We start from the raw sequence: 14,357 nt of genomic DNA on the forward strand, positions 1-14,357 counted from the left end.
CCGAGGGAGTTTATAGAAGACGGACGGCTATCCTGTTTGCAGCACGAGCAGAAAAAGTGTCTGTGAAAGGCAGCAATGCTTCAAATCTCATGACACATCTGCTTGACCATCACCCACAACTCTGCAGTCAACGCAAGGCAAGCTAACGTTAGCCTTTTAGCTAAAATGCGTGATCCGAGGATTTGGGTTGAGGGAGAAGGCAACAGGAATTGTTGTATGTGGTCAGGATTGGTTTAGATCGTATCTCCACAACAGGACATTCTGTGTTAAACTGGGTGATGTTTTTTCTTCTTGGGAGGGGCTCCGCTGGGGGGTCCCGCAGGGATCGATCCTTGGTCCTCTTTTGTTTGCAATTCATCTGCTTCCTCTGGGGTCAATCTTTTGTAAACATTGCCTATCGTTCCATCTCTATGCTGACAATTGCCAGATTTACTCTCCAGTGTGTCAGGAGAAAAGTCACTCTATCCAGTCCTTTGTCAGTGCGTTTACATGCAGCCAGTAACCCTTTTAAAACCCGAATATTCACAATAACCCGGTTCCGCACGGCCATGTAAACACCGCCAAAAACCCGGATATGCTCATAACCGGGTTTTTAAAAACCCGGTTACTACACCTGGGGTAACCCTTTTCTAACCCGAATGTTTGGTCGTGTAAACGCATATCGGGATATCCCCATCAAAGCGTGTGTTCTGCGCATGCTCTATTCACGAGGAATCTTGTTCTTTTGAGTAGCGAGACGTCTTGTATGCGCCAGAACACCGGAAGTAAACAACAAGTTGGGAGCAACATGGCAAGTTGCGGCACAGCACCACACTTTTGGAGTGACGAGGAAACTAAAGCGCAAACAAACGCGGTCGCTATCTCTTCCGAACTGGGAAACATGTTGTTGTTTTCACGGATACCGGAACAAGAAGAACCAGAAATGACGCATTTTGCGTCTGGACGTTGTCTATACGTCCTGACGCTACCCCAACGTCCGCATTTAAATCGGGTTATGCAAGTTAGGGGTAACTCTTTGTATTTGTGGCGAGTGGGGCCACTTATCAATTTAGAAATACAACGCCACCTGATTATCAGGAACCAAAACGACTGAAACTAAAGGCACATTAGTTCATTTTTACAAATCAAGCTTGAGACGGAGTTCCATTCCACAAAATCAAGGATTTTATTAAAACAATAAATTGAGTTTAAAATAATGTACTAAAAACACCATGCACCTTCAGATCAACACAGACTAAAACCAAATCAACTTAGGCTGAGGCTGACTAATGGGACTGCCTAAGAGAGCCCAGAACTAAATACCAACCACAAGTAATTTCACCCCAATCACACGTGCATGCATTCGGGGGGTGAAGTGACTCTGGAGCACACGCACACCATCAGATGGGACCACCACCAGGGCTCGACCACCACTGTCAGCTCACAGCCTAAATGAAAAGAAAACAGAAAGCACGGTAAAAATCCAAATCCACACACACATACACACACACACACACACTAAAACACAGCCACGACTGAGCAGGCAGGCCGTCAGGGAATGAGCGAGCATACAGCTCGCCTGCACACGAGTCTATTAGCCTGCGCCTCAGCCGTCCTTATGAGCTCCCGGGCCGACGACAACTGCCGGTAGGGCCCGCAGCCCCTCGTTGAAATATCCAAACCCACAGCGGGTGTACGCCCTCCGCTGGTATTCAGTACAGAGGAGCGAGTGACAAAAGCCGCTCCCGATGGTCTCCGCTGATCCCGTCAACCAGTCCGAGCAGCAGGGTGGAGAGGCCTTGGAACCGGATGATGGTCCAGCACCGGGTCAACAACCGGTAAACAGAGATCCCATGAAACTGTGCAGAAAAGCAGCAGAACAGCAGAACAACAGAGTCTCCTGTGGAGACACACCCCTTCCTGGATCTGGAAGACAAATTAATTAGTATTATCCTAAAGCCACAGCTAAGTGGAGAGCAGCGCAGATGTATATACCACTTCTTTGAAGCACATAGGATAAAAGAGAAGCCTTCCATTACTCTGGGAGGACCACATACAACAATTCCTGTGGCAGGAGCAACCAATAAACACCAGACTCCATGCAACTACTGCAGCGTTTTTAAATAGTACTCACAGTCCGACACGCCGGAGTCCCGTACACAATGGCACTTCACACAGAAAGCGGAAGTTAAGCCAAAGTAAAAGATTGCTGTAGCGCCACCTCAGGCCCTATTTATATGAGCGCCTTCCCTCAATGATAGGTCGTCCAATTACTTGGTGGCAGGTGACTCATCCCACTACATATTTATGCTTGTAAACAGGTTATTCTGATCACCTCAGAAACCCGAATACCGACCTTAACCCGGATATTGGCTGCATGTAAACGTAGTCTGTTGCCAGAGGTGGAAAGAGTTCTAAAATGTTGTACTTAAGTACAAGTATAATTACTTTCATGAAATTTTACTCAATTACAAGTAAAATTACCTGCCTCAAAATGTACTCAAGTAAAAGTAAAAAGTAGCTTATTTCAAATTTAGTCAGAGTAAAAGTTACTTAGTTACTTTTTTCACTGTGCAAGGACGGGCTGTTCGGAATAGTTAAAAAAAGACAATGGGGTATAAATGTCAAAGTGGCCGTTTTTTTAATTAAATGAACAAATATGCATATTGAAGTACAAAGGCAGTTACACTGCAAACTAGTAACATAAATTAGGTTATAGTCACAAGCCCATGACTTTTCCCTGAATGCTTATTTAGAGCAGCTGATTTTTAAAGTTAGCAGAGTTCATCTTTGGTAGTGGGTTCACTCACTCATTTAAAGATATCGGCCAGAGGCAAAATTTGTTTGAACAGCATGTGTAAATGTGTATTAAAATCTCAGATGAAAAAGGTTTTTGGATTTTGACGGCTGGAATTGAAAGAAAATCTGATGTTTGTGACTGGCGCAGGAAAAACAGAAACTAACGTCCGGTCTAAGCCCTGGGCAGCAGTTGACGTTTCACATGGAGCTCTGCTGAAACAGCTGTAGTAAACAACGCCTGGCTCCGCTGTTTCTGCGTTAGCGTTATAGCAGAGAACAATGTGTCATCATTCAGATGTAGCTTCTGAAGCCTCTACTAGTCCATCAGATTTGTTTTTTCTCTGGGATACGGCGACGAGAACGGCTATTAGGTTACTGGAGAAGTTCAACCGAACTGCGACCCCGCCAGCTGGATATCACTACCAGAGGTGCAGACATGTTTTAGACCATTTGACTCAGAAGACCTGCGACCTGATTTGGACATAGAGGAGGATTCTGTTCATCTTGAGAACCAAAATCGGTACAGTTTGTTTACTTTTCTTAAATATTTCATTTCTGTGCTCCACTGGGAGCTCTAAGCTGACAAGTTTTCAGCTGGTTTTAGCTCCATCATGTGTCCCAATATAGTTCAGTAATCTACAGTTTTACTGCTGTGTGTATTTATTGATATAACTGGGAAATATTTAACCAACAATTTACCAGAATAAATCTTCCTGATGCTGGAGTAACTCCTTAGCTCAATTCGTTGTTTGCACTAATCCAGGATGTCATGGAGGTTTTAATGTTGAAATATAGAGATCATCTTTTAGATTATCTCTCTCTGTGTGTGTGTGTGTGTGTGTGTGTGTGTGTGTGTGTGTGTGTGTGTGTGTGTGTGTGTGTGTATATGTGTGTGTGTGTGTGTGTGTGTGTGAGTGAGTGAGTGAGTGAGTGAGTGAGTGAGTGAGTGTGTGTGTGTGTGTGTGTGTCGCTTTCCCTAAGGACTTGTTCTTTCCTTACCGGAGCGAACACGGTTAGTTTTGCTGCAGTCATGCTAACGGGACTCGTCTGGAGTCCAGAAGTAGCGGTGCGGTTCTAGATGGATTTATAGATGTATGTTATTATTTTAGATCAGACCTGTTATTTAAAAATGCGTGTAGGACACAGACACATGGCTCAGACCTTTTGCTGCAGCTGTAAACGCAATTTTATGTAATAATTAGGAGCATCAAAGTAAACAAATAACAGTAATTCACAATATTAGCATCAGCAGCTAGCTTGTTTTACGTGCTGGAGTGACGTATGCGAAACACAGTTCTTCACTGTCTGGAGGAGAGGATTTGGATTTTCTGTAATGATTTATGACAAAAGTCCTTAATAAAATAAAAAACTGGACCCAGTACATGTTTATATAGATAATAAAGTGTAGTTATTTTGCATTTCTACAATTTTAATGCCGAGCCAATACCTTTAACCCTTCACCACTGAAACCAGTTTGTTCATCCCAATCCTCCTAAATAATCCTCCAATCATCCAACTGGAATCCTTAAGGGTCCCGTAACATCCATCCTGTCAGAATAGGCCTTGGGAGCCCAGGTGTTACTAGAACTAATGGTGTCTCCTCACCAGCGTGAGCCTCCAAACTGTGAAGGTTGGTCTCCAAATATGAACTTTAAATTCATGCATTTATCTCCTCTTGTAACTCTTTAACATGTTTTAAAAGGCTTGCATCATGATAAGTTACACCTCCCAGACCAAAGATATACAGGTGCTGGCCATTAAATTAGAATATCATCAAAAGGTTGAAAATATTTCAGTAATTCCATTCAAAACGTGAAACTTGTACATTATATTCATGCAATGCACACAGACCAATGTATTTCCGATGTTTATTACGTTTAATTTTGATATTTATAGGTGACAACCAATGAAAACATCAAATCTGGTATCTCAGAAAATTAGAATATTCTAAAGGCCAATGAAAAAATGTTATTTTCTCTAATGTTGGCCAACTGAAAAGAATGAACATGAAAAGAATGTGCATGTATAGCACTCAATACTTAGTCGGGGCTCCTTTTGCCTCAATAACTGCATTAATGTGGCGTGGCATGGACTCGATCAGTCTGTGGCACTGCTCAGGTGTTATGAGAGCCCAGGTTGCTCTGATAGTCGTCTTCAGCTCCTCTGCATTGTTGGGTCTAGCGTATTGCATCCTCCGCTTCACAATACCCCATAGATTTTCTATGGGGTTAAGGTCAGGCGAGTTTGCTGGCCAATCAAGGACAGGGATACCATGGTCCTTGAACCAGGTGCTGGTGGTTTTGGCACTGTGTGCAGGTGCCAAGTCCTGTTGAAAGGTGAAGTCTGCATCCCCATAAAGTTGGTCAGCAGCAGGAAGCATGAAGTGCTCTAAAACTTCCTGGTAGACGGCTGCATTGACCCTGGACCTCAGGAAACAGAGTGGGCCAACACCGGCAGATGACATGGCACCCCACACCATCACTGACGGTGGAAACTTTACACTGGACCTCATGCAACGTGGATTCTGTGCTTCTCCGCTCTTCCTCCAGACTCTGGGTCCTTGATTTCCAAAGGAAATGCAGAACTTGCTTTCATCAGAAAACATAACTTTGGACCACTCAGCATCAGTCCAGTCCTTTTTGTCCTTGGCCCAGGCGAGACGCTTCTTGCGCTGTTTCATGTTCAAGAGTGGCTTGACACATGGAATGCGACACCTGAATCCCATGTCTTTCATGAGTCTCCTCGTGGTGGTTCTTGAAGCGCTGACTCCAGCTGCAGTCCACTCTTTGTGGATCTCCCCCACATTTTTGAATGGGTTTGTCGTCACAATTCTCTGCAGGGTGCGGTTATCCCTAGAGCTTGTACACTTTTTTCTACCACATTTTTTCCGTCCCTTCGCCTGTCTGTTAATGTGCTTGGACACAGAGCTCTGCGAACAGCCAGCTTCTTTAGCAATCACCTTTTGTGTCTTGCCCTCCTTGTGCAAGGTGTCAATGATTGTCTTTTGGACAGCTGTTAAGTCAGAAGTCTTCCCCATGATTGTGGTGCCTTCAACACAAGACTGAGGGACCTTTTAAAGGCCTTTGCAGGTGTTTTGAGTAAATCAGCTGATTAGAGTGGCAGCAGGTGTCTTCTATATTCAGCCTTTTCAGAATATTCTAATTTTTTGAGATACCAAATTTGGAGTTTTCATTAGTTGTCACTTATGAATATCAAATTTAAATGTAATGAACATTGGAAATACATTGGTCTGTGTGCATTGCATGAATATAATGTACAAGTTTCACGTTTTGAATGGAATTACTGAAATATTTTCAACCTTTTGATGATATTCTAATTTACTGGCCAGCACCTGTATAAGATAAAACATTATCATAAACACTGCAGAGACATCATTGTTTATTAAATACAAGTTATTTTCCTGAGCCATTACTTCAGCCAAGATATAGGATGCATGGATTTGATGAAACCATGCTGTCTTATGCAGTCCCACACACACACACACACACGCACGCACGCACGCACACACACACACACACACACAGCAGCATGTTAGAATCATTTGAATGACTAATTTAACTACACTGAACTGCTTTAGTAATAATTTAATCTCTTATTCTGGAGTAAAATAAAGAAACAAGCTAAATCATCAACATATCTGTGGCATCAAGAAGCATCTTCTGAGTTCAAACACAGGGATGGAGCACAATGTTTACACCTGAACAGTATCAGGATTAACTCACAGAGGCCTGCAGGTCTTCTGTTTTATGAGCAGAGCGCTGATAATCCGCTTCTTAGGAGCGCTAAACGTTATTTTGCCGCTTCCGTGCGCGGTGAGGAAACACATTTCAAACACGGAACCGAGTCTGGTTGCCGAACCGAGCAGAATTCTGATGACGTCACACCGGTGCGCGAAGGTGCGGGTTCCAACCCACAGGAGAGGAGGGAGAGAGGAGGTCAACAGCGAGTGGATCAGAGGGACTGAACTGATGTTTTTGAGCAAAACTGCGGTAAAAATGGCTGTTTGTCCTCATCATAAAGCGTGTAGCCCCCCCCCGGTTTAGACGTGGCGCTCATGCAGGTGTCTCTTTCTGTTCAGACGCTGCTACACGTAATATTTTTAATTTATTAAGCCTACAATTTATTTTTACTCAGTAACGGATATGGTTTAAAATGTAGCAAATTACAATTCTTTTTTAAAAACTTACTCAAGTAAAAGTAAAAGTACAGATTTTAAAAACGACTTAAAAAGTATAAATTTACAAAAAAGCTACTCAATTACAGTAACGTGAGTAAATGTAATTCGTTACTTTCCACCTCTGTCTGTTGCCTGAGGTAAAGTCTTGGCTAATGGCCAACTTTCTGCATCTGAATGAGGGAAAGACAGAGCTCATTGTTTTTCACCCCAATAGCAGGGCTGTGGGTCGTTATGTTGATCTTGGCCCTCTTTCTCCCTACTCAAAACCAGTTGTCACCAGTTTGGGGGGTGAAAATTGACGCTGGACTTAAATTTGATGCTCACATCAACTCTGTGATCCGGTCCAGTTTCTTTCACCCGAGACACCTTGCAAAAATCAAGCCTATGCTGTCAAGAGCCCACCTGGAGCGGGTACTCCATGCTTTTGTAATTTCTACGCTTGATTAGAGCTGAGGAAAATAATCAAATAATCGATGCATCGGGATGCGGACATAAACGATTCTGCATCGTAGAAGAGTACGCCATAATCGGATTATAGTGGAATGTAGTTTTGTTTTTTTAACGGCGGCACCAGCGCAGCATCCAAATCTGTCAGAGTGCGCGTCCTCCACATTTACAGTACCAAGTGGTTCCGCCTTAATGTGGTACTGCAGGGCTGAGCGCTAGAGTTGTAACCTGAGACCAAACCAGAACCGACTGGTTCTGTTGGATTTGGGCCGTGAATTATGTTAATTGAGTGGGTTGTCACGCGGCGCGCTCCGCTCGCTCACACAGCAACAGAGAGAGAGAGAGAGAGAGAGAGGGAGGATCGGAGGATGCTCCTCCAAACCGATGCTCCAAACACGCGCTATTATTTTCATAATTTAATTATTACATAATTTAATTATTATTTCTCCTCGAAGCGCTCAGTCAGACCGAGTGTTGTCATGCTGGGAGATCCGGTCTTGGGGAGGTGGCAGGGGAGAGTGACGGCGGCTGCAGCGTAGTCTCTTTTATTTAGGGACACGGAGAAGTTAAGAGGAGAGAGAAATAGAAGATAGAAGTTCTTGTTCCACTTTATTCTTTTGTTTCATGATGATAAACTGATGTTAAATTCAGCTTAAAGAGAAACTGGGAGGAAGCTTTGGTTCATTTTAAGTTACAGGAGGTCTTGTGTCCTATCTGCTCCTCCAGAGACAGCATGGACATGAGGGTCCCACAGGACAGGTTAGTGGAAAGGTTTGTAGTTAGCTGGCTAGTGAAGGAGATCCATCAACTGGGTAATTTAATCCTAATCCAGCCCACAGCTGTCTGCTGGTGTTATTATCAGAAATAATAAAACACATCTTAAATATTATTGGAAGTGTAGAATTTGTTTTATGTTTTATTATTTTCTGCATCAAACAGAACTTGATTCATTCTCCAACATTTCAGAAACGAACCACTGGGTTCAAATAAAACAACAAACTAAGTCAAACATTTCATTTGGTGTTACTTCTGACACCCTTCAACTGTGGCATAAAAATTTGACTCTAGAGCTGCTCAGAGACATTAAACACTCATATATGAACACATTATGTATTTTATTATTACATTATGTGTCCTGTAGGTTTTCAGTACTTTTTTTAGATTTTGTGAGTTTCTGCAAAGCGTGCTTTTCTCAGCCTGAGGCGTGGTGTTGAACGAGGAAGCAGATTGTTTTACTTTGTTAAATCTTAAATGTTTAAAATGTTTTGTCCTAACCTGTTGTGAATGGAGAGCTTTTCAGGGATGGCAGGTTGTGTCAATTACGTTTTTGATAAAAAATAAATAAATAAGTAAAAAGCAATTATCTGACGTCTTCTATTTATCGATGAAAACAAATCAATATGAAATAATCGTGATGCATCGGGATATCGAATCGAATTGAATCGGGAGACAAGTGAAGATTCACCCCTCTAGGCTTGACTACTGCAACTCTCTATATGCAGGGCTGTGTCAGTCATCACTGCGTCGCCTACAGGTTGTGCAGAACAGCGCAGCCAGGTTCCTGACTGGGACCAGGAAACGGGACCACATCAGTCCGGTTCTGGCCTCCCTGCACTGGCTTCTGGTTTATCGTTCACACTTCAAACTCCTCGTCTTTGTTTACAATTTCTTCCAGGGTGGTGGTCCCCCCTATCTAGCCACATCACGCGCTCTGCGCTCCTCTGACCAAGGCCTGCTCGTTGTCCCTTGTTCTAGGTGTCGTACCCGTGGGGACCGGGCTTTCTCAGTCCTAGCACCGTCACTCTGGAACCAGTTGCCACCCTCAGTTAGGCTGTCCCCATCTCTGCCAGTCTTTAAGAGTCACCTAAAAACACACCTCCTCCGCTTGGCGTTTCCAGAACATGTTTGAATTTGGCCCTCTTTTATGTTGAATTTATTTCCCTGTTTTCATTGGTCCCTTTATCCCTTGTTTTACCCATTTGTCTTCTACATTAATGTTTTACATTTTTTTGTAATATTTGAATTGCTTTTATTTTCGATTTATTCATCATATTTAACTTTTCTCATGTACCGTGTTCAGCGCCTTGGGCTTCTCGACAGGGTCGCGAAGGCGCTTTATAAATAAAGCTTGGATTGATTGAGGTTTTTGGGCAGATATAAAACTTCCTAAAAGTTTAAGTCCTAACCAAACTATCGTGTGTGTGTGTGTGTGTGTGTGTGTGTGTGTGTGTGTGTGTGTGTGTGTGTGTGTGTGTGTGTGTGTGTGTGTGTGTGTGTGTTTCTACCTACAGAACATGGGCACAAACCATCCCGGGACGTGTGGAGTTTTTCTCCAGTGAGGGCTCTGACACTTCCATTCCTATTCCCATTGTGTCTCTGAAGAATGTGGATGACTCCTATCCTCCTCAGAAGAAGTCTTTCATGATGCTGAAGTACATGCATGACCATTACTTGGACAAGTATGAGTGGTTCATGAGGGCAGATGATGACGTCTACATAAAGAGTGAGAAGCTGGAGAGCTTCTTGCGAAGCCTGAACAGCAGCGAGGCCATCTTCTTGGGCCAGACGGGAATGGGGGCTCGGGATGAGCTTGGGAAACTGGCTTTGGAGCCTGGAGAGAATTTCTGTATGGGAGGTCCAGGCGTCATCATGAGCCGGGAGGTCCTCAGGAGGATGGTACCCCACATTCGCGAGTGTTTACAGGAGATGTACACCACTCATGAAGATGTGGAGGTGGGGCGGTGTGTGAGGAGATTTGCTAGGGTCCAGTGTGTCTGGTCATATGAGGTGAGAACTTTATCTTCATTCAGTCTTTAAGCTACTTGGTCCAGACCTGGGCAGACTGACGGTGCCTGGGTGAGCTGGACTGGTTTAGGGTTAATGGATGTGTTCAGTATGTGAGAATAAGAAGGTAGAGCAAAAGTACTGGACTATAGATCAGGGGTAATCAAGGGGTATATGCAGCGAGGCCAGCTTTTACAGTTTAACCAGTGTCAATAATAACCATGAGGGGAAGTGGTCAAGAGGATTTTAAGACATCCCCATCAGTACAATGAATAAATGAATCAGTTGGAACCACTGACATTTAAAAATATGGACATAGCCTGCCCATTGCTCTGCCAGGGGGCAAGTTGAAGCCAGAAACTGGAGGGTTCCCACCACTGATATTTTTACAGAGTCACGCCCAGACAATCCAAAAATGGGAAAAGAGATGGAGCTGAGGTTGGGGCTGTTACGTTTAGAACAGGGTTGGAACAAATGTAATCAATGTAGCTACTAGCTACCTTAGCTAACCCAAGAAGCTAAGAAGGGCTCCAGGGAGTGTGGCAGCCCACTCGCATGACCGACTGGCTCCCGTGTGAGGCTGTAGTCATGCTGGTTGCCTGTGGAGATCTAATATGGACTGGGACTGTTAAATTACAAGCAGAGCCAGACCGCTGCGACTGGGAGCCCTGGCCTTTGAATCAGCTCATTCACCACGGACATTAGTTACGTGCTCACCTGAAGCTAATGGAGTTTCCTGTTTTTCTTGCTAAAAATCCCTGAAAAAACGTTAACTTTGGGTTAGCATGTTGTCCTGCTTATCTCCAGCCGTGGAGAATGATCTGATCAGAAAGGCCAGGGCTCCCAGCCACGTCCAAGCTAGGTCCTGTCTTTCTTGCCTCTGATTATTAAAGCGCTAAACCCCCCAAAACAGCTTTCTGTTTGTGGCGATGGCAGGAAAACAGTCTGCACTTAGCATGGGAAGATGGTTTGCTGCGTGTCAGCTACCACTGGAAAATGGGAACAGCCAGCCGACTGCGCTAGCAACTCGTCTCGGGCAGGAGACAGAAGATGGGCGTCCTCTCATATTTCTTATCCAGTTAAATGACACAGCATTCCCCCCTTCAACCAGCAAAATAAAGTACAGAAATATAATTTTACTTACTGATAAAAGGAAGCAGTAACATGTATAAAAAGGTTCAATCTGTTAGCCATCAAAGTTGCATGTAATTTATAATCTGAATTTAGTTCTGAAATGGGTCTAAAATGGCGCTTACACATTAGGGTCAGTACAGGTCTAGTCTATTCATGTTCAAGACACAAAGGCTCAGAGTAACACGTGGTTTCCATCAGGATTGTCAGGCTAGTGAGTCTGAAGGAGTGATGTAACAATGACCATTAAGAAGTTGCATTAATATAGCAAGAAGGGTAGTGGTGAGTACGAATATGAATTATCGTGAAGCCACTGAGGGGGCTCAAGCTCTAACGCCAAACCTCCTCATGTCTCCACAGATGCAGCAGCTTTTCTATGAGAACTATGAACCTAATAAGAAGGGTTACATACGAGAGCTCCACAACAGCAAGATCCACCGAGCCATCACTCTGCACCCCAACAAGAACCCCCCCTACCAATATCGTCTGCACAGCTACATGCTTAACCGAAAGATTGCAGACCTGCGCCACCGAACAATTCAGCTCCACAGAGAAATTGTTCAGATGGGCCGTTATAGTGCAGCTGAGCCCAGTCGAGAGGATCTCCAGCTAGGCATTCCTCCTTCCTTCATGCGCTTTCATCCTCATCAGCGGGAGGATGTTCTGGAGTGGGAGTTTCTGACAGGCAGGTATCTCTTTTCATCGTCTGATAGTCAGCCACCTCGCCGTGGGATGGACTCCTCTCAGAGGCAGGCTCTAGACGACATCATTATGCAAGTGATGGAGATGATTAATTCCAATGCCAAGACACGGGGACGAGTCATTGATTTCAAAGAGATCCAGTATGGCTACCGAAGGCTCAATCCATTGTATGGAGCAGAATATGTTCTGGATCTGCTGCTGCTGTACAAAAAGCACAAAGGAAAGACCATGACTGTTCCTGTGAGGAGACACGCTTACTTACAGCAGACCTTCAGCCAGATCCAGTTCAGAGAGGAGGAGGAGATGGATGCCGGGGCTCTGGCTAGCCACATTAATAAGGAATCTGACTCCCTTTCGTTCCTGTCCAACTCCCTCAAAATGCTGGTGCCCTTTAAACTAGCCAACTCTGGACAGGAACAAAGGGAGCCAAAGGAGGACAAAATCAACATTCTGGTGCCGCTATCAGGGCGCTATGACATCTTTGTGCGCTTCATGGCAAACTTTGAGCGGGTGTGTTTGATCCCCAATCTAAATGTCAAACTAATAATCCTGCTCTTCAGCACAGACAACAACACCGAGCGGGTCAAGCAGGTTGAGTTGATGAGGGAGTACCACATGAAGTATCCTCGGGCTGAGATGGAGATCAAGCCTGTCTCAGGCTCCTTCTCCAGGGCTCTAGCTTTGGAGGTGGGCTCCCTGCACTTCTCCAATGAGTCGTTGCTTTTTTATTGTGACGTGGATCTGCTCTTCTCCAGTGACTTTCTCAAACGATGTCGGACCAATGCTGCTTTTGGGGAGCAGGCTTACTTTCCCATCATCTTCAGTCAGTACGACCCCAAAGTGGTGTACTCTGGGAAGGTCCCAAGTAACAACCAGTATGTCTTCACCTCCAAGACTGGCCTATGGAGGACCTATGGTTTTGGTATTGTCTGTGTGTACAAAGGAGACTTGGTTCGAGCAGGAGGGTTTGATACCTCGATACAGGGGTGGGGCTTGGAGGATGTGGACCTTTACAACAAATTTGTCCAGTCAGGAGTTAAGTTGTTCCGAAGTACAGACACTGGGATAGTGCACGTCCACCACCTGGTCATATGTGATCCTAACCTTGAGGCCAAGCAGTACAAGATGTGCCTCGGCTCCAAAGCTTCCTCATACGGTTCCACTCAGCAGCTGGCTGAACTCTGGCTAGAGAAGAACAACCACAGCTTCAGGAGACTGTCCAACAATAATGGCTCTGTTAGGACAGCATGAGTAAAGCAGCAGAAGAACTAGGATGTCATCAATGCAAAGTGTCTGTTCCTTTTTCTGGGTGTGATTTCACGTCTTTATTTATTTTTCACTAGAATATTTCAGATTGTTATAATGGAGCCTTTGTTCATGAACCCGCCACATGAAACGTCATAATGATGAACAGCTTGGACCTAACGTCGTTTTTCAGTAAACAGATATTTGTGGTGTATGCAAGAGCTCCTTCAGCTGTCCAGTGCTTCTGTGTATCTCATCTAATGGTTGCTGTTACACTGTTTGCTTTTTTAATTTAGTTTCTCTTTGTTCTGCTGATTTGACGTCCTTGAGATCTGCTTTTAATTGTTTTCTAATTTATTTAAATTTCAAGCTCCATTTTCTACTTGTATTGTTTTAATACATATATTGAAATGCTTTTATAATCTAGATTTTAATCAGTTTTATCTACTTGATCCCAAACGTGGCGTCACCAAAGATGTCTGCTGTCAGCTGGTGGTGTTTGCGCGTGCATGGGTGTGTTTGGACAGTGTTTCCAGGCGTAGAGCCCCGGGGAGGTGCTGTTTGTTCTAAATCACGCATTGCTGGTTGTCTTTATTATAAAATGTTTATCTTGTTGAAATCAAACTGCTGTGGCTGATGGCCGTCTGCTGAGGAGGGCTACAGCTCCAGTTCTATTGACCTAAGAATAAAAAAGCCTGCATGGTTTTATCCGGTTTCACCGGTTTTGTGAGTCTGTCTTCTCACCTGTGCATTGCTGCTCTCGGTTTCAGTCAGCTCGTTTGAAGACCCATGATGCTGTTGTTAAAAGTATTCCACCCAAAATTAAAACAGTCTGTTGACAAACAGTACAGTAGCTCGTCACGACCAGGATATGAATGACTGATATAGTTGGGGTGGGGGGTCTAGAAGGCACTATTTAAAATACAGGCCATTTACCATTTATTTATTCAATTAAAAGGTTCAATGCAGTTCCAAAGACACCTGCTTCCATAAACTCAAATGCACACACCGTTAGTGAACAGTCATAAAACAAAGGATAACAGCGAAAAACAAAGTTAGAAAATTGCTTAAG

At 44.1% G+C, this 14,357-nt stretch overlaps 1 protein-coding gene across 1 annotated transcript in view; it reads left to right on the forward strand.

Moving 5' to 3' along the window:
- The window catches only part of chsy1 (chondroitin sulfate synthase 1), a 30,263-nt gene extending 16,270 nt beyond the window's left edge, over positions 1–13,993 (forward strand). The window contains exons 2-3 of the mRNA XM_070554618.1: positions 9,715–10,210; positions 11,699–13,993. Of these exons, the coding sequence (XP_070410719.1) occupies positions 9,715–10,210; positions 11,699–13,291 (2,089 nt within the window). The 3' untranslated portion in view covers positions 13,292–13,993. The remainder of the gene's footprint in view (positions 1–9,714; positions 10,211–11,698) is intronic.
- The last annotated feature ends 364 nt before the right edge of the window (positions 13,994–14,357 follow it).

The sequence above is a fragment of the Nothobranchius furzeri genome, chromosome 9, assembly GCF_043380555.1.
Source record: "Nothobranchius furzeri strain GRZ-AD chromosome 9, NfurGRZ-RIMD1, whole genome shotgun sequence".
In the NCBI taxonomy this organism is placed as follows: Eukaryota; Metazoa; Chordata; class Actinopteri; order Cyprinodontiformes; family Nothobranchiidae; genus Nothobranchius; species Nothobranchius furzeri.